The sequence below is a fragment of the Theropithecus gelada genome, chromosome 2, assembly GCF_003255815.1.
Source record: "Theropithecus gelada isolate Dixy chromosome 2, Tgel_1.0, whole genome shotgun sequence".
In the NCBI taxonomy this organism is placed as follows: domain Eukaryota; kingdom Metazoa; phylum Chordata; class Mammalia; order Primates; family Cercopithecidae; genus Theropithecus; species Theropithecus gelada.
Window position 1 is genome coordinate 105,503,407 of NC_037669.1, and position 20,424 is coordinate 105,523,830.

Genomic DNA, 20,424 nt, shown 5'->3' on the forward strand with positions numbered 1-20,424 from the left:
ATGAGAGATATGAGGTATTGCTACATCCCCAGCTTAATTTGCACAGTTAGAGATCAAAGAAGATAATGAACACTAAAGTGATTTGTAAACTGTTGAGAACTATACAAGGACATTAGGTGAGGGAGTCAACTAATATTTAATGGGCATATACTATGTTTTAGGCATGGCACTGGGTGTTGTAGATAACATAGTGAACAAGGGAGACATGATCTCTGCTTTTATAAAACTCACAGCCTAGGGGGTAAGCTAATATGAAGGTAGGGCTCAAAAAGAGTTTATATTTACAGGTGTGACTGGGGCTGCGGTAAGGGTGAAAAGGCAAGGAAGAAAAAACTTAGCTCCTAAAATATTCTAGGAGATAGAGTAGAGAGGATTTGATGTGGATTAAATACCGGGACTGCTGAGGAAAATAATGAGGAATTCTAACACACAGTTAAGGAAGAAATTATACAAACTGTCTACAATCTATTTCAGAAAACAGAAGCAGGTGGAACATTTCTTTTCTTTTTTTTTTTTTTTGTAGACAGAGTCTCGTTCTGTCGCCCAGGCTGGAGTGCAGTGGCACAGTCTCGGCTGACTGCAAGCTCTGCCTCCTGGGTTCATGCCATTCTCCTGCCTCAGCCTCCTGAGCAGCTGGGACTACAGGCGTCTGCCACCACGCCCGGCTTATTTTTTTTGTATTTTTAGTAGAGATGGGTTTTCGTCATGTTAGTCAGGATGGTCTGGATCTTCTGACCTCATGATCCGCACGCCTCGGCCTCCCAAAGTGCTGGGATTACAGGCGTGAGCCACCGCGCCCGGCTAAGGGAACATTTCTTAACTCATTCTCTGAGGCCAGCATCACCCTCATACCAAAATCAGCCACAGACATTACAAGAGAGGAAACTATATGAACAGAGATGCAAAAATTCTCAACAAAATATTAGCAAATTGAATCCAGTAATGTATAAAAAGAATTATACATAACAACCAAGTGGGATTTATCCCAGGTATGCAAGGCTGGTTCAACATTTAAAAATCAATTAATCGGCTGGGTGCAGTGGTTCATGCCTGTAATCCCAGTACTTACGGAGGCAGAGGCGGGAGGATGGCTTGAGCCCAGGGTGAGACCCGCTTGGGCAACACAGCGACACCCCATTCTCCACAAAAAAAGAAAAAAAAAAAAGACAAGAAAAATAAATTACTGTAATCCATCACATCAACAGGCTAAGTAAGAAAAATCACATGATCATATTAGTAGATACAGAATTTGTAATTGATAAAATCTAACGCCCACTCATGACAGACAAACTGTGAGCAAACAAGAAAGGGAGGGACACTTCCTAAACTTGATAAACAACATTTATAAGAACCTTACAGCTAACATCATACTTAATGGTGAGAAACCAGATGTCTTTCTTCTAAGACAGAAAATAAGGAAAAGATATCCCCTCTCACCACTCCTATTCAACATTGTACTGGAAGTTCTAGTTACAGCAATAAGACAAGAAAAGGAAATAAAAGATATACAGATTGGGAAGGAAGAAATAAAACTGTCTTTGTTTGCAGATGACATGATTGTCTAAAAAAACCTGAAACAATTAAGTGATTGTAGCAAAGTTACAGGATACAAGGTAATTATACAAAAGTCAATTGGTTTCCAATATGCCAGCAATCAACAGTTAGAATTTAAAATTAAAAAGACACTTCATATTAGTACCTAAGAGAAATATTTAGATATCTAATAAAATATACATAAAGTTTGTATGAATAAAACTAAAAAACTCTAATGAGGGAAAGCAAAGAAGATCTAAATACATGGAGAAATATTTCATGTTCTTGAACAGAAAGATTTGATATTATTATAATGTTAGTTCTTCATTTGAGCTATAAGTTCAATGTATTCCTAATCAAAATTCCAGCAAGTTACTTTGTAGATATCAACAAACTGTTTCTGAAGTTTAAAGCAGAGAGGCAAAAGACAAGGAATGGCCAACACGATAATGAAGAACAGCAAAGTTGGACGATTGTCACTCCCTGACTTTAAGACCTATTATAAAACTACAGTAATCAAGATAGCATTGGTATTGGTGAAGGAACAGAAAATAGATCAATGTAAAAGAACAGAAAACCCAGAAGTAGACCCATATGAGTATAGTCAACTAAACAAAGACAATTCAATGGAGAAAGGGACAGTCCTTTCAACAAGTAGTGTTGGCACTAGTTCCAACTGTGTATATCCACATGCAGAAAAATGAATCAACACTGACCAAACGTTTTCCCCTAAAATTAACACAAAATGGATCATAGCTCTAAATGTAAAATGTAAAAATACAAAACTTTTAGGAGAAAACATATGAGAAAATCTGAGTAACCTTGAGTTTGGTGATGAGTTGTTACATACAACACCAAAAGCATGATCCATGGGAGAAAAAGTCAATAAATTGGACTTCATGAAAAGCAAACACTTATGCTATGTGAAAGACTCTGTTAGGAGAACGAAAAGACCAGTCACAGAATGGGAGAAAATATTTGCAAGACACACATGTGATAAAGAACCTTATCCAAAATATACAAAGAATCCTTAAAACCCAACAAGAAAACAAACACTTTAAAAAGCAGATAAAAGCTCAGTATCACATGTTGTAAGAGAACTACAAATTAAAACGATTATGAGACTACTACACATCTACTAGAATGTCTAAAATCCAAAACACTGACAATACCACATGCTGCTAAGATATGGAGCAACAGGAACATTCATTTAGTGCTGGCAGAAATGTAAAATGGTATAGACATTTTGGAGGAGAGTTTGGCAGTTTCTTACAAAAGTAAGCATAGTCTTATATAATCCAGCAATCACATTCCTAGGTATCTACCCAAATGAGTCTAAAACTTAAGTCCGCACAAAAAGCCTGCATATGAATGTTCATAGCTGCTTTACTGAAATTTGTCAGAACCGGAAGGCAACCAAGATGTTCTTTGATAGGTATATGGATAGACAAAACTGTGGAACATCCATACAATGGAATACACAGAGATAAAACGAAATGAACTATCGAGCCCCCAAAAGAAATGGAAGAACTTAAGTGCATATTGCTAAGTGAAAAAAGCCAAAATGAAAAGACGAGGCACTCTATCATTCCAACTATATGACATTCTGGAAGAGGTAAAACTATAGGGACAGTTAAAAAAAAAAATCAGTGGGCCGGGCACGGTGGCTCGCACCTGTAATCCCAGCACTTTGGGAGGCAGAGGTGGGCAGATCACTTGAGGCCAGGAGTTCAAGACCAGCCTGGTCAACAGGGCAAGACCCCATCTCTACTAAAAATACAAAAATTAGCCGGGTGCGGTGATATATGCCTGTAATCCCAGCCATTTGGGAGGCTGAGGCATGAGAATCTCTTGAACCTGGGAGGTGGAGGTTGCAGTGAGCAGAGATCACGCCAATGTACTCCAGCCTGGGTGACAGAGTGAGACTCTGTCTCAAAAAAAAAAATAGTGGTTGCCAGGGGATTAGGGTAGGGAGGAGGATGAATAGGTGGAGTACAGGGGCCTTTTAGAGCAGTATATGATATGGTAATGGTGGATATAGGACACTACGTATTTGTCAAAACCCATAAAACTGTACAACACAAAGGGTGATTCCTAATGTAAACTATGGATTTTAGTTAATAATTATAATGTATCAGTATTAATTCACCAATTGTAACAAATACACCACACTAACACAAAGACGTTAATGGTAGGCAAAACTGCGTGTGGGAAGGAGAAGGGGTAAAAGGGAATTCTCTGTATTTTCTGTTTAATGTCTCTGTAAATCTAATACTGCTCTAGTAATTAATAATAGAAATACTAAACCTGAATGAAAGGTCTGGTTGTGTAACTGAGGCTTGCTGACTGATGCAACTCCATGTAGAGTGACAGGACAGCTAGCCAGCCTTTTTCTTGAGGAAAACCTGAATCATCAATCTATTTAGGGTTTATTTCTCTGAGATCATTCAGTGTCTCAAGAAAATGAACCTGTCTCCTTCGTGGGAAGTGAGTGCGTCTGATGGCTGCTGGAAGGGGGAAGAGGAGCACAGGGAATCCTATCAGCAGACTTTCCCCAAATCCTCATTTTCAGCCCTGTGTTTTACTCCCCTCCCCTTGTGTCTGAGTCATTCCTCTGCTAAAAATCTTGATGACAACTGATTTTAGAATAAAATCCAAACTCCTTATCATGAATTACCAAGCAATTAAAGACACAGTCCCTGCCTATCTCTCAAATTTCAGCTCCGTGATTTTTCTTTATTCTTATCCTATGTTCTGAGTACACTTAAAAAACTTGTAACTTCCCAAATGTATCATGCTTTCACCTCAAAGTCTTTGTGTATATACAATAAATCCTACCTCCTTTCTTTCCTTGATTTCCTTAGACTCTTTTAAGAATCAGACATCTCCTCTTCCAGGAAATCTTTCCAAATTCCCTAGTCTGTTTCAGGTATACACTTTTATTGGTACTCCTTTGGTCATATATAGTCATAAATACAACTCAATCTAACTTACTCAAAAAAGTTAATTATTGTAAAGATGCTAGGGTATTTCACAGATCCAAAAAGAGGAATGCTAGTAAGTCTCAAGAGTCACAATGAAGGACTGATGGGCATCAGCTTTTTCTCCCCAGGTCGCCTCCTCTCCCGGTCTCTATGCCTTGAATCCTCTTTATACATTTATCCGTTGGTGTGTCTCTTCTTAGAGTCTACTACATTTGTCTCCTTCTCTCTACAGATTATGCTTTTTCACTCTTCCAGTCCATATAATGGAAAAACAGGAACTGTCCACTCCTGAAATTTGTACCTGATGTAATCCAGAGACTTAATGAGAGACTTATAGGTCTTTTCCAAGTTCAGTTCTAAAATGTCCTGGAAAGCACACCGATCGGCCTTGTTTAGGCCATTTGCTCACCCTGAGTCAATCAGCTGGACACAGGAGGCAGGGTGACACTTTCCCATGGCTGCTCCTGCTCTTATGCAGATTAAGTATAGAAATGTAGGTATGGCAATTATCCTATATTCAGAGCAGATAATCCTGAAGGTGGCCACTATTACTTGCATACAGCCCTATGAATAGTTGTATCAGAACATTTTTTTGTCTCTCAAATAAGAGCTCTTATGGGTTCAGAACTATGCCTTTCATCTAAACAGCATAATGTACAATTAATATATTTAATTAATAATGAACTCAAAAGACCAGGGACATAAACAAATAAAAAAAGCTTACATGACATAATAAAAAAAGAATACGAATTAGGAAGTGAGAGACTTAGGGGGTGGTCCAAGTTCTGCCGCTAATGATAGGTTAAGAACTCAACTTCTCTATACTTCAGTTTCCTCTTTCTTCAACAGAAATGTTTACAGTAGCCCTGCCTACCTCAAGAGATTGTTGTGGGCTTCAAATGAAATGATATCTGTGAAAGCACTTTGAAAAATAAAAATATCTGTACAAATATAAGGTAGCATAATTACAGTAATCACAAACATGCAAATGAGGAATTTAAGAAATAGCATACCTTCCTGATAAGTGGGAGTTAACAACCATTGAAAGTAGAAAATGATAAGAAAAAATTATAATGAATGCCAGTATAACTCAAAATAAAGTGAAAATTTTCAAATATCAAGAGACTTCTAGATTCCAAAGTCTTGAAATATAAAAAACTTTAAAAATCATGTTTTTGTCAAGAGAAAAACATGTTTTTGTTATAATTTACATACCATAACATGTGGTTAAAGCTCAATGGAAAGCAAAATGTATAACACAGAGAGAACCCATTTGGCTTTACGATTTCATTTCTTCTAACTTATTTGGAAAAGTATTCCTGCCCTTTGGATACATTACTTTATATATGATTAGAAACCTCATAAGTAATGTGCTTTAAAATGGATATGTGAAGCAGTCTATATCAAAGAATTATTCAACACATGATAACTGTTAAGATCAAATTAAATAATACACGTAAAAATGTATTCTGGCTGGCCACGGTGGCTGCCGCCTGTAATCCGAGCACTTTGGGAGGCCGAGGCAGGCAGATCACCTGAGGTCAGGAGATCGAGACAAGCCTGACCAACATGGAGAAATCCTGTCTCTACTAAAATTACAAAATTAGCCAGGCATGGTGGTACATGCCTCTAATCCCAGCTACTTGGGAGGCTGAGGCAGGAGAATCGCTTGAATCTGGGAGGCGGAGGTTGCAGTGAGCCAAGATCACACCATTGCACTCCAGCCTGGGCAACAAGAGTGAAACTGTCTCAAAAAAAAAAGCATTCTAAATGATAGTACACCATGTGATGACAAAGACTACAGGATGTAGTCTTCTTTATCAGAAAAGCCCCAGAAGCTTTATATCAGATGGGAAGGAGAGCTTGGTGAGTCTTAAAAGAGAACTGATAGGAACACTCTTGATTGAATAAAAATCATCTGAAAATTATAAGGACTAATGGCATCATATTATGGTTTGTTTTGTGTGTGTGTGGGGGGGGGCAGGGTGCATGCACATGTATGCCTATACTGAATAAAGTGAGGAAAGACAAAATGGATTCTCAGTATGATTCCTATTGTTCCCCCAAGAATGCTCACAGGTTTTTTTCTAAAAATGTATCTTGGAGTATTCTGAGTGTTCTCTTTTGATGAAGCTGAGAAGGTTCAGGCTTTTTTGCTGAAAGAAACAAACTGAAATGATGCTTCCTACAAAAGCTTCGGGCACAAAGCCAGCTAGAATTTAGAGTCAAGGATGAGTATTCAAGACAAAAATTATTTTAGGATGAGTTAGAAAGCCTAAATAACAACCAATGCTTAGGAAATCCCTGTATTAATTTTTAGATTCTTTTTGGAATCTAAAAATTATAATCAGCTGGAAAGAAATGATAACTGCCTCCCAGTTATCAAACCAATAGGAAACTTGTATATCTATATCCCAAGGCAACAGGGAATATCTGAAGGCTGCACGCCCTAACTGAAGGTCACCAGCTTATGTCAGGCAAAGTCACACCAATAAAATGACAGAAAAGATTCAAGAATGAGGGTCAGAAGTTAGATATTTACATATTTAGCTATTGCCAAAAATTAGCTGCATTATGCTTGAGATCCCTTTACACATTAGCCCAATTGACTATTATCACTAAAATGTTAGTTGTAATCAATCAATATTTAATATTCACCCCTTTTAACTCACCTGTAAAATTCTTTGCAAGATTGATGGAAGGGCAATAAATGCTGCCATGCTATTTAAAACTTGCATGGTCAAAGATTTCAGAGCTGTTATAACAAAATATTAATATTAAGGTTAGTTTAAAATAAGAGTTTTCAGTTTTTCCTGTAAGTCTGTGGAAAACAGTGGATTTATACAGCTTCTTAGAAACTTAGCTAACCAAGGCCTATTTGAGATTTTAAAATTAACTGTTGACAAGTTATAAAGACTACCATTATTTAAGATAAATTATAGGAGTGGAACAACAGAAAGAAATATAAAAGATGAGATCAACCATACTGTATGGTTTCATTAAGGAAAATCATAAGAATATGCTATTGGAAAAAGATACTATCCTGATAGTTTCTGCAGACAAATATTGGATTGATGATATAGGTGGACTCAGTCATTTGAATTCTGAAGAACTTACCTTCAGAGTGTAGATGAGGAATGGCTGAACTGGACAGCTTCTGAGGAGCCATCATTGCCTCCAATAATGGAAACCAAAGTGCCTATAATGTCAGAGAAAATCAAAGAAAAACATTTCATTTTTTCATTGGTCAAAGAAAACAATGAAAAACAAAAGAATAACTAACATCACCATAATGTTTTACAGGTTGAAATGTACTTCTCACATACCATTTGTTTGTAAAAATAAGAAAAATAAAAATGGAAATATTTGGGGCAAAAAAAAGAGAGACAATACAAAGCAGAAACCACAGCTGGAACAGGCATCTTTATCATGAAGCCTTGGGAAACATAAGGAGGCCAAAGTTAAGTAAGTCTAGGCCTTGGAACTGCAATCTGACTTGCCTCAGGGGAGGGCAGGTTCAAAGAAGCCAGGAAAGAGCCTCCTGCTAGATTCTTATCTACTCTATTAAAAATTTATCACTGACAAAGTTTAAAATAACCCTAATGCTGCATAAAGAAAAAAACACACCCGCCAGCTGTCCCCTACTCAATTTTCTTCAGCTATGTCAAGCAAGAAAAATGAGTAAAGGTTATCCAAAGTTTTTTCCACATCAAGCATTATCTTATATTTCCCAAGTCATCACGGACCAGAAAATAGAAGTTAAAACTGTATCAGTTAACATGATCAACCATGTCAAGAGATTTAAAAAAAATCTATCATTTAGTCATATTACATTAATCACTACTAAATGCTTTACATTTACATTTTTGCATTTCAATCTCATAATAACCTTATACAGTAGGTATTATATTCACCAGAGATATGAAATTGAGGCTCACTGAAGTTAAGCAATTTTTCAAAGACCACACAGCCAGTCAATTACCTGACTCTAAATTCTGTGTTCTTCCTAAGCCTTAGGAAAAATATTCATTATAAAACTGAATGGCCAGGCATGGTGGCTCAAGCCTGTAATCCCAGCACTTTGGGAAGCCAAGGCAGGCAGATCACCTGAGGTCAGGAACTCAAGACCAGCCTGGGCAACATGGTGAAACCCCATCTCTACTAAAAATACAAAAAAATTAGCCGGGCATGGTGGCAGGTGCCTGTAATCCCAGCTACTTGGGAGGCTGAGGTAGGAGAACCACTTGTAACCAGGAGGCGGAGGTTGCAGTGAGCCAAGATTGTGCCATTGCACTCCAGCCTGGGCAAGAAGAGCGGGACTCAGCCTCAAAAAAAAAAAAATGAACCCACTGCTGCCCTGCCCCCATGAAGATTCTGCCACCCACCCCTGCTGGTGTGCAGTGCACCCCAAACCACTGCTGTCCATCCTGGCACAAGCATGTGCACCTGTCATGCCACTGTTGCTGTTGGCACACACACACACAAGGATGGACTCCACAGCCACTGCCTCAACAAAGTGCTTTAGCTGGCATCCCCCACTGCAGCATTGTTACCAGCTGACCAGAAACATTTTAGCTCCTCCAATGCAGCAAGTACATAAGTTCGAGGGGCCAGAGCACAAAGCCATAGGTCTGGTCTCAGCCGCTAAGGGTTAGAACAAGCTGCCCAGTAGTGTTGAGCTCAGCCTTGGCCCCCTGAAATCTTCCAGAAATGAAGACAGTTGACTGACCCCACATTATACCACAGTCAAACCTTCAAAGGCATCAAAGAATACAAAAGCAAAAAATGCCATCCAAAGTACAGCAACTTCAAATATTAAAGGTACACCAGCTTATACAGATAAGAACGAACTCTGGAAACTCAAAAAGCCAGAGTTTCTTCTTAATAGCAAACAACCCCACTAATTCCCCAGCAATGGATCTTCACCATGCTGAAATGGCTGAAATGACAGATACAGAATTCAGAATTTGGATAGGAATGAAGATGTTTGAGATGTGGAGAAAGTTGAATTCAAATCCAAGGAATCTTAGGAATCTAATAAAATGATATGAGCTGAAAGAGGAAAAAGCCATTTTAAGAAAGAACCAAACTGATCTGTTAGAGCTGAAAAACTCACTACAAGAATCATATAATACAAGTGGGACAATTAACAGCAGAGTAGATCAAGCTGAAGAAAGAATCTCAGAGCTTGAAGACTGGTTCTTCAAATAAAAAATGAAGATGAGTTCTTCAAACAAAAAATAATGACAAAAGCAAAGAAAAAAAGAAAAAAAATGAACAAAACCTCCAGGAAATATGAGATTATGTAAAGGTAGCAAACCTTTGGCATTCCTGAAAGAGAGGGAGAGAGGACAAGCAACCTGGAAAACATATTTGAGGATACTGTCCACAAAAATTTCCCTAACCTCGCTAGGTTCTTGACCTTGAGAGGCTGACATTTAAACTCAGGAAATGCAGAGAACCTTTGTGAGATATTATACAAGACAACCATTACCAAGACACATGGTCATCAGATTCTCCAAGGTCAACATGAAAAAAAAAATTAAAGGCCGCTAGAGAGAAGGGGCAGGTCACCTACAAAGGGAATCCCATCAGGCAAACAGTGGACTTTTCTGCAGAAACCATACAAACCAGAAGAGACTGGGGGCTTATACTCAGCATTCTTACAGAAAAAAATTCCAACCCAAAATTTCATATCCAAACAAACTAAACTTCACAAGCAAAGGAGAAATAAAATCATTTTCAGACAATGAATGCTAAGGAAATTCGTTACCACCAGACATGTCTTACAAGAGGTCCTGAAGCTAAACGTGGAAACAAAAGACTATTACTGGCCACCACAAAAAAACACACTTAAGCACATAGACCACTGACACCATAAAGCAACTACAATGAAGTCTGCACAACAACCAACTAACAAAATGATGACAGGATCAAATCTGCACATAACAACATTATTCTTGAACATAAACAGGCTAAATGCTGCCCTTAAAAGGCACAAAGTGGTAAGCTGGATAAAGCAGCAAGATTCAATGGTATGCTGTCTTCCAAGAGATCCATTTTACATGCAATGACACTCATAGACTCAAAGAAAATGGATGGAGAAAAATCTACCAAGCAAACAAAAAAACCAAAAAACAGCAGGGGTTGCTATTCTAATTTCAGACAAAAGAGACTTTAAAACAACAAACAACAAAAAAGACAAATAAAGGCATTAAATAAGGATAAAGGGCTCGATTCAACAAGAAGACTTAAGTATCCTAATATATATGCACCCAACAATGGAGCACCAGATATATAATACAAGTTCTTAGAAACCTATGAAGAGACTTAGATAACCACACAATAATAGTGGGAGACTTCAATACTCCACTAATAGTATCAGACAGATCATCAAGGCAGACAACTAGCAAAGATACTCAGGACCTGAATGTGATACCTGACCAAATGGATCTAAGTGACGTCTGCAGAACATTCCACCCAATAATAACAGAATATGCATTCTTCCCAACTCTACCTGGCACACACTCTAAAATCAACCACATGATTGGCTATAAAACAATACTCAACAAATTCAAAAAAATGAAAATCATACCAACCACATTCTCAGACCACAATATAAAAAAAAACAGAAATCCGTACTAAGAAGATCTCTCAAAACCATGCAATTAAATGAAAATTAAACAACTGGATGACTTTTGGGTAAAAACAACGAAATTAATGCAGAAATCAAGAAATTCTTTGAAACTAATGAAAACAAAAATACAACATACCAGAATCTCTGGGACACAGATAAAGCAGTGTTAAGAGGAAAGTTTATAGTGCTAAATGCCCACATTGAAAAGTTAGAAAGATCTCAAATTAACAACCTAACATCACACCAAGAGGAACTAGAAAAACAAGAGCCAATCAACCCCAAAGCCAGCAGAAGAAACAACCAAAATCAGAGTTGAACTGAATACAATTGAGACAAGAAAAAGCATATAAAAGACTAATGAAACCAAAAGATGATTCTTTGAAAGAATAAATAAGATTGCTAGTAGGAAAAAGAGAGGCCGGGTGCGATGGCTCACAACTGTAATCCCAGCTTTGGGAGGCTGAGGTGGGGAGACTGCTTGAGTCCAGGAGTTCAAAACAAGCCTGGGCAACATTGGGAGACCGTGTTTCTACAAAAACACAAAAGTTAGCAGGGTGTGGCGGTATGTGCCTGTAGTACCCAGCTACTCTATTTGGGAAACTGAGGTGGGAGGATTGCTTGAGCCTGGGAAGTAGATCATATCACTGCTCTCCAGCCTGGGTGACAGAGCAAGACCCTGCCAAAAAAAAAAAAAAAGAAAAAAAGAAAAGAAAAGAAGGAAGGAAAGAGGGAAGAAGAGAAGGAGGGAGGGAGGGAGGATGGATGGACGGACAGAAGGATGGATGGAAGGAAGGAAAAGGAGAGAAGATCCAAATAAACGCAGTCAGAAATGACAATGGGACATAACATTGACCCCCAGAAATATTAAAAAAAGGAAAACCCTCAGAGACTATTATAAACACCTCTATACACACAAACTAGAAAACCTAGAAGAAATGGATAAATTCCTGGAAACATACAACCTTCCAAGATGGAACCAGAAAGAAATTGAAACCCTGAACAAATCAATATAACAAGTTCTGAAATTGAAGCAGTAATAAAAAGCCTACCAACAAGAAAAAGGCCAGGACCAGACGGATTCACAGCCAAATTCTACCAGACATATAAAAAAAAAACCTGGCACCAATTCTACTGAAATTATTTCAAAAAAGTAAGGATGAGAGACTCCTCCCTAATTTATTCTATGAGGCCAGCATCATTTTGATACCAAAACCTGGCAGAGACACAATATAAAAAAAAAAAGAGGAAAGAAAACATCAGGCTAATACTCCTGATGAACATACATGCAAAGGTCCTCAACAAAATACTAGCAAACCAAATCCAGCAACATATTCAAAAGCTGACCCACACCCACAAGCATCTGAGCTTTGAAAAAGTTGACCAAAAAAAAGATAAGCAATGAGAAAAAGACTCCCTATTCAATAAAGGGTGCTAGGATAGTTGGCTATCCATACGCAGAAGAATGAAACTGGGGAACTAAGTATCACTATATATAAAAATCAACTTAAGATGGATTAGACTTGAATGTAAGACCTCAGAGTATAAAACTCTTAGAAGAAAACCTAGGAAATATTCTTCTCAATATCAGCCTTGGTAAAGAATTTATAGCTAAGGCCTCAAAAGAAACTGCAACAAAACAACAATTGAAAAACGAGACCTAATTAAACTAAAGAGCTTCTGCACAGCAAGAGAAACTATCAATGGACTAAACATACAACCTAGAGAATGAGAGGAAATAGTCACAAACTATGCATCTGACAAATGTCTAGTGTCTAGAATCTATAATGAACTTATATCAACAAGCAAAAAACAACTTCATTACAAAGTGGGTAAAGGACATTAACAGACGCTTCTTAAAAAAAGACATGCAAATGGCCAATAAACATAAAATGCAATGCATCACTAATCATCAGAGAAATGCAAATCAATAAGACATCATCTCACACCAGTGAGAATGGCTTTTGTTAAAAAGTCAAAAAATAGCGGACATTCGCAACGCTGCAGAGAAAAGGGAACACTTACGTATACTATTAGTAGGAATGTAAATTAGTTCAACTACTGTGGAAAGCAGTTTGGAGACTTCTCAAAAGAACTGAGAGTTGAACTATCATTTGACCCAGCAATTCCACCATTTGTAATATACCCAAAGGAAAAGAAATCATTCTATCAAAAAGATACATGTACCTGTATGTCGACTGCAGCATTATTCACAATAGCAAAGACATGGACTCAACCAGGTGTCCATCAACAGTGGACTGGATAAAGAAAATGTGTTGGACGGCAGTTCCAAGATGGCCGAATAGGGACAGCTCCAGCCTCCAGCTCCCAGTGTGAGTGACACAGAAGACAGGTGATTTCTGCATTTCCAACTGAGGTACTGGGTTCATCTCACTGGGGCATGTCGGACAGCGGGTGCAGGACAGTGGGTGCAGTCCACCGAGTGAGAGCCGAAGCAGGGCAAGGCATTGCCTCACCTGGGAAGCGCAAGGGGGAAGGAAATTCTCTTTCCTAGCCAAGGGAAACCGACACACAACACCTGGAAAATCAGGTCACTCCCATCTTAATACTGTGCTTTACCAAGGGTCTTAGCAAATGACACTCCAGGAGACTGTATCCCTTGCCTGGCTCAGAGGGTCCCACGCCCACAGAGCCTCCCTCATTGCTAGCACAGCAGTCTGAGATCGAACTGCAAGGCGGCAGCGCAGCGAGGCTGGGGGAGGGGTGCCCACCACTGCTGAGGCTTGAGTAGGTAAACAAAGCACTGGGAAGCTCGAACTGGGTGGGGCCCATCATACCTCAAGGAGGCCTGCCTGCCTCTGTAGACTCTACCTCTGGGGGATAGGGCATACCCAAACAAAAGGAAGCAGAAACCACTGCAGATTTAAATGTCCCTGTCTGACAGCCTTGAAGAGCGTAGTTATTCTCCCAGCACAGAGTTTGAGATCTGAGAACGGACAGACTGCCTGCTCAAGTGGGTCCCTGACCCCCGAGTAGCCTAATTGGGAGACACCCCCCACCTAGGGGCAGACTGACACTTCACACCTCACATGGCTGGGTACCCCTCTGAGACGAAGCTTCCAGAGGAACAATCAGGCGGCAACAATTGCTGTCCAGCAATATTCACTCTTTTGCAGCCTCTGCTGCTGATACCCAGGCAAACAGGGTCTGGAGTGGACCTCCACCAAACTCCAACAGACCTGCAGCTGAGGGTCCTGACTATTAGAAGGAAAACTAACAAACAGAAAGGACATCCACACTAAAACCCCATCTGTACATCACCATCATCAAAGACCAAAGGCAGATAAAACCACAAAGATGGGGAAAAAGCAGTGCAGAAAAGCTGAAAATTCTAAAAATTAGAGCACCTCTCCTCCTCCAAAGGAACGCAGCTCCTCGCCAGCAATGGAACAAAGCTGGACAGAGAATGACTTTGACGAGTTGAGAGAAGAAGGCTTCAGACGATCAGACTTCTCCGAGCTAAAGGAGGAAGTTTGAACCCATCTCAAAGAAGCTAAAAACCTTGAAAAAAGATTTGACAAACAGCTAACTAGAATAACCAATGCAGAGAAGTCCTTAAATGAACTGATAGAGTTGAAAACCATGACACGGGAACTACGTGACAAATGCACAAGCTTCAGTAACCAACTCGATCAACTGGAAGAAAGGGTATCACTGATTGAAGATCAAATGAAAGAAATGAAGCGAGAAGAGAAGTTTAGAGAAAAAAGAGTAAAAAAAAAAAATGAACAAAGCCTCCAAGAAATATGGGACTATGTGAAAAGACCAAATCTATGTGTGATTGGTGTACCTGAAAGTGACGGGCAGAATGGAACCAAGCTGGAAAACACTCTGCAGGATATTATCCAGGAGAACTTCCCCAACCTAGCAAGGCAGGCCAACATTCAAATTCAGGAAATACAGAGAATGCCACAAAGATACTCCTCGAGAAGAGCAACTCCAAGACACATAATTGTCACATTCACCAAAGTTGAAATGAAGGAAAAAATCTTAAGGGCAGCCAGAGAGAAAGGTCGGGTTACCCACAAAGGGAAGCCCCTCAGACTAACAGCAGATTTCTCTGGAGAAACTCTACAAGCCAGAAGAGAGTGGGGGCCAATATTCAACATTCTTAAAGAAAAGAATTTTCAACCCAGAATTTCATATCCATCCAAACTAAGTTTCATAAGTGAAGGAGAAATAAAATCCTTTACAGACAAGCAAATGTTGAGAGATTTTGTCACCACCAGGCCAGCCCTACAAGAGCTCCTGAAGGAAGCACTGAACATGGAAAGGAACAACTGGTATCAGCCATTGCAAAAACATGCCAAACTGTAAAGACCATCGATGCTATGAAGAAACTGCATCAACTAACAAGCAAAATAACCAGCTATCTAATTCACACAAAACAATATTAACCTTAAATGTAAATGGGCTAAATGCTCCAATTAAAAGACACAGACTGGCAAATTGGATAAAGAGTCAAGACCCATCAGTGTGCTGTATTCAGGAGACCCATCTCACGTGCAGAGACACACATAGGCTCAAAATAAAGGATGGAGGAGGATCTACCAAGCAAATGGAAAACAAAAAAAGACAGGGGTTGCAATCCTAGTCTCTGATAAAACAGACTTTAAACCAGCAAAGATCAAAAGAGACAAAGAAGGCCATTACATAATGGTAAAGGGATCAATTCAACAAGAAGAGCTAACTATCCTGAATATATATGCACCCAATACAGGAGCACCCAGATTCATAAAGCAAGTCCTTAGAGACTTACAAAGAGACTTAAGACTCCCATACAATAATAATGGCAGACTTTAACACCCCACTGTCAACATTAGACAGATGGACGAAACAGAAAGTTAACAAGGATATACAGGAATTGAACTCAACTTTGCACCAAGTGGACCTAATAGACATCTACAGAACTCTCCACCCCAAATCAACAGAATATACATTCTTCTCTGCACCACATCTCACTTATTCCAAAATTGACCACATAGTTGGAAGTAAAGCACTCCTTAGCAAATGTACAAGAACAGAAATTATAACAAACTGTCTCTCAGACCACAGTGCAATCAAACTATAACACAGGATTAAGGAAGTCGCTCAAAACCACTCAACTAACACGGAAACTGAACAACCTGCTCCTGAATGACTACTGGGTACATAATGAAATGAAGGCAGAAATAAAGATGTTCTTTGAAACCAATCAGAACAAAAATACAATGTATCAGAATCTCTGGGACACATTTAAAGCAGTGTGTAGAGGGAAATGTATAGCACTAAATGCCCACAAGAGAAAGCAGGAAAGATCTGAAATTGACATCCTAACATCACAATTAAAAGAACTAGAGAAGCAAGAGCAAACACATTCAAAAGCTAGCAGAAGGCAAGAAATAACTGATCAGAACAGAACTGAAGGAGATAAAGACACAAAAAACCTTCAAAAAAATCAGTGAATCCAGGAGCTGGTTTTTTTGAAAAGATCAACCAAATTGATAGACTGCTAGCAAGATTCATAAAGAAGAAAAGAGAGAAGAATCAAATAGACACAATAAAAAATGATAAAGGGGATATTACCACTGACCCCACAGAAATACAAACTACCATCAGAGAATACTATAAACACTTCTACGCAAATAAACTAGAAAACCTAGAAGAAATGAATAAATTCCTGGACAGTTACACTCTCCCAAGACTAAACCAGGAAGAAGTTGAATCCCTGAATAGACCAATAACAGGCTCTGAAATTGAGGCAATAATTAATAGCCTACCAACCAAAAAAAGTCCAGAACCGGACAGATTCACAGCCGAATTCTACCAGAGGTACAAGGAGGAGCTGGTACCATTCCTTCTGAAACTATTCCAATCAAAAGAAAAAGAGGGAATCCTCCCTAACTCATTTTATGAGGCCATCATCCTGATACCAAAGCCTGGTAGAGACACAACAAAAAAAGAGAATTTTAGACCAATATCCCTGATGAACATCGATGCAAAAATCCTCAATAAAACACTGGCAAATCGAATCCAGCAGCACATCAAAAAGCTTATCCAGGCCAGGCGTGGTGGCGCAAGCCTGTAATCCCAGCACTTTGGGAGGCCGAGACAGGCAGATCACGACGTCAGGAGATCAAGACCATCCTGGCTAACACAGTGAAACTCCGTCTCTACTTAAAAAAAAACACAAAAAAACTAGCTGGGCGAGGTGGCGGGCACCTGTAGTCCCAGTTACTTGGGAGGCTGAGGCAGGAGAATGGACTAAACCGGGCGGCACAGCTTGCAGTGAGCTGAGATCCGGCCACTGCACTCCAGCCTGGGCGACAGAGTGAGACTCCGTCTCAAAAAAATAAAAAATAAAAAAGCTTATCCACCATGATCAAGTGGGCTTCATCCCTAGGATGCAAGGCTGGTTCAACATACACAAATCAATAAACGTAATCCAGCATATAAACAGAACCAAAGACAAAAACCCACATGATTATCTCAATAGATGCAGAAAAGGCCTTTGACAAAATTCAACAGCCCTTCATGCTAAAAACTCTCAATAAATTCGGTGTTGATGGAACGTATCTCAAAATAATAAGAGCTATTTATGACAAACCCACAGCCAATATCATACTGAATGGGCAAAAACAAGAAGCATTCTCCTTGAAAACTGGCACAAGACAGGGATGCCCTCTCTCACCACTCCTATTCAACATAGTGTTGGATGTCTGGCCAGGGCAATCAGGCAAGAGAAAGAAATAAAGCGTATTCAATTAGGAAAAGAGGAAGTCAAATTGTCCCTGTTTGCAGATGACATGACTGTATATTTAGAAAACCCCATCGTCTCAGCCCAAAGTCTCCTTAAGCTGATAAGCAACTTCAGCAAAGTCTCAGGATACAAAATCAATGTGCAAAAATCACAAGCATTCCTATACACCAATAACAGACAAACAGAGCCAAATCATGAGTGAACTCCCATTCACAATTGCTTCAAAGAGAAGAGAATACCTAGGAATCCAACTTAAAAGGGATGTGAAGGACCTCTTCAAGGAGAACTACAAACCACTGCTCAATGAAATAAAACAGGACACAAACAAATGGAAGAACATTCCATGCTCATGGATAGGAAAAATCAATATCGTGAAAATGGCCATACTGCCTAAGATAATTTATAGATTCAATGCCATCCCCATCAAGCTACCAATGACTTTCTTCACAGAATTGGAAAAAACTACTTTAAAGTTCATATGAAACCAAAATGGGGAAAGGATTCCCTATTTAATAAATGGTGCTGGGAAAATTGGCTAGCCATAAGTAGAAAGCTGAAACTGGATCCCTTCCTTACACTTTATACAAAAATTAACTCAAGATGGATTAAAGACTTAAATGTTAGACCTAAAACCATAAAAGCCCTAGAAGAAAACCTAGGCAACACCATTCAGGACACATGCATGGGTAAGGACTTCATGTCTAAAACACCAAAAGCAATGGCAACAAAAGCCAAAATTGACAAATGGGATCTAATTAAACTAAAGAGCTTCTGCACAGCAAAACAGACTACCATCAGAGTGAATAGGCAACCTACAGAATGGGATAAAATTTTTGCAATCTATTCATCTGATAAAGGGCTAATATCCAGAATCTAAAAAGAACTCAAACAAATTTACAAGAAAAAAATAACCCCATCAAAAAGTGGGCAAAGGATATGAACAGACACTTCTCAAAAGACGACATTTATGCAGCCAACAGACACATGAAAAAATGCTCATCATCACTAGCCATCAGAGAAATGCAAACCAAAACCACAATGAGATACCATCTCACACCAGTTAGAATGACAATCATTAAAAAGTCAGGAAACAACAGATGCTGGAGAGGATGTGGAGAAATACGAACACTTTTACACTGTTGGTGGGACTGTAAACTAGTTCAACCATTGTGGAAGACAGTGTGGTGATTCCTCAAGGATCTAGAACTAGATATACCATTTGACCCAGCTATCCCATTACTGGGTATATACCCAAAGGATTATAAATCATGCTGCTATAAAGACACATGCACACATATGTTTATTGCAGCACTATTCACAATAGCAAAGACTTGGAATCAACCCAAATGTCCATCAGTGACAGACTGGATTAAGAAAATGTGGCACAAATACACCATGGAATACTATGCAGCCACAAAAAAGGATGAGTTCATATCCTTTGTAGGGGCGTGGATGCAGCTGGAAACCATCATTCTCAGCAAACTATCGCAAGAACAGAAAACCAAACACTGCATGTTCTCACTCATAGGTGGGAAATGAACAATGAGAACACTTGTACACAGGAAGGGGAACATCACACACCGGGACCTGTTGTGGGGTGGGGGCCGTGGGGAGGGATAGCATTAGGAGATATACCCAATGTAAATGACAAGTTAATGGGTGCAGCACAGCAACATGACACATGTATACATATGTAACAAACCTGCACGTTGTGCACATGTACCCTAGAACATAAATTTTAAAAAAAGAAAAGGTGTTACATACACACCGTGGAATACTATGCAGCCATAAAAAGAATGAAATCACGTCCTTTGCAGCAACATAAATGGAGCTGGAGGCCATTATCCTAAGTAAACTAATGGCAGAAACTGAAAACCAAATACCATGTGTTTTCATTTAAAAGTGGGAGCTAAACATTGGGCATATGGTCATAAAAATGAGAACAATAGACACTGGGGAATATAAGAAGGAAGAAGGGGGATAAGAGTTGAATAAAAACTACACATCGGGTACTATGCTTACCACCTTGGAGACAGATTATTCATTCATACTCTAAACCTCAATACCATGTAATATATCTAGGTAACAAAGGCTAGTACCATTCTGATATCAAAACCTGGCAGAGACACAACAAAAAGTCATGTACTCTCTGATTCTAAAATAAAAGTTGGGGGGAAAAAAGAGCAAGTTAAATGAAAAACAACAAAAAAAGTCCAAATACAGGCTGCCAATCAAAAGATGAATAAAAATAAAAATTTAGGAATAAAAAAATCACAACAAAAAGACTGGTATGATCTACCTAAATAAAGGTTACACAACTATGGAAATTATAGACAGAGAAAAGAATGTGTTATAACCCTTAATTAGGTAAAACACTGTGATTAATTAAAATTAGTAGGTATGTGAAGGCGACAGTAGGAAGCAAGTATGAGTCCATGGGAATTTCCTTATTGGCATGGTATCATACATATCATAAAAATGGAAATGTATAATAATTATAAACATATACACAT

General features: G+C 39.0%; 1 protein-coding gene across 8 annotated transcripts in view; it reads right to left on the minus strand.

The window, feature by feature from the left end:
- Nucleotides 1-20,424, minus strand: part of VPS8 (VPS8, CORVET complex subunit) — a 254,143-nt gene that overhangs the window by 69,731 nt on the left and 163,988 nt on the right. For all 8 annotated transcript variants that reach the window (XM_025376216.1, XM_025376215.1, XM_025376217.1 and 5 more), the window contains 2 exons: nucleotides 7,635-7,716; nucleotides 7,190-7,272 (listed from right to left, as the gene is read on the minus strand). In XM_025376216.1, the coding sequence (XP_025232001.1) occupies nucleotides 7,190-7,272; nucleotides 7,635-7,716 (165 nt within the window). The remainder of the gene's footprint in view (nucleotides 1-7,189; nucleotides 7,273-7,634; nucleotides 7,717-20,424) is intronic.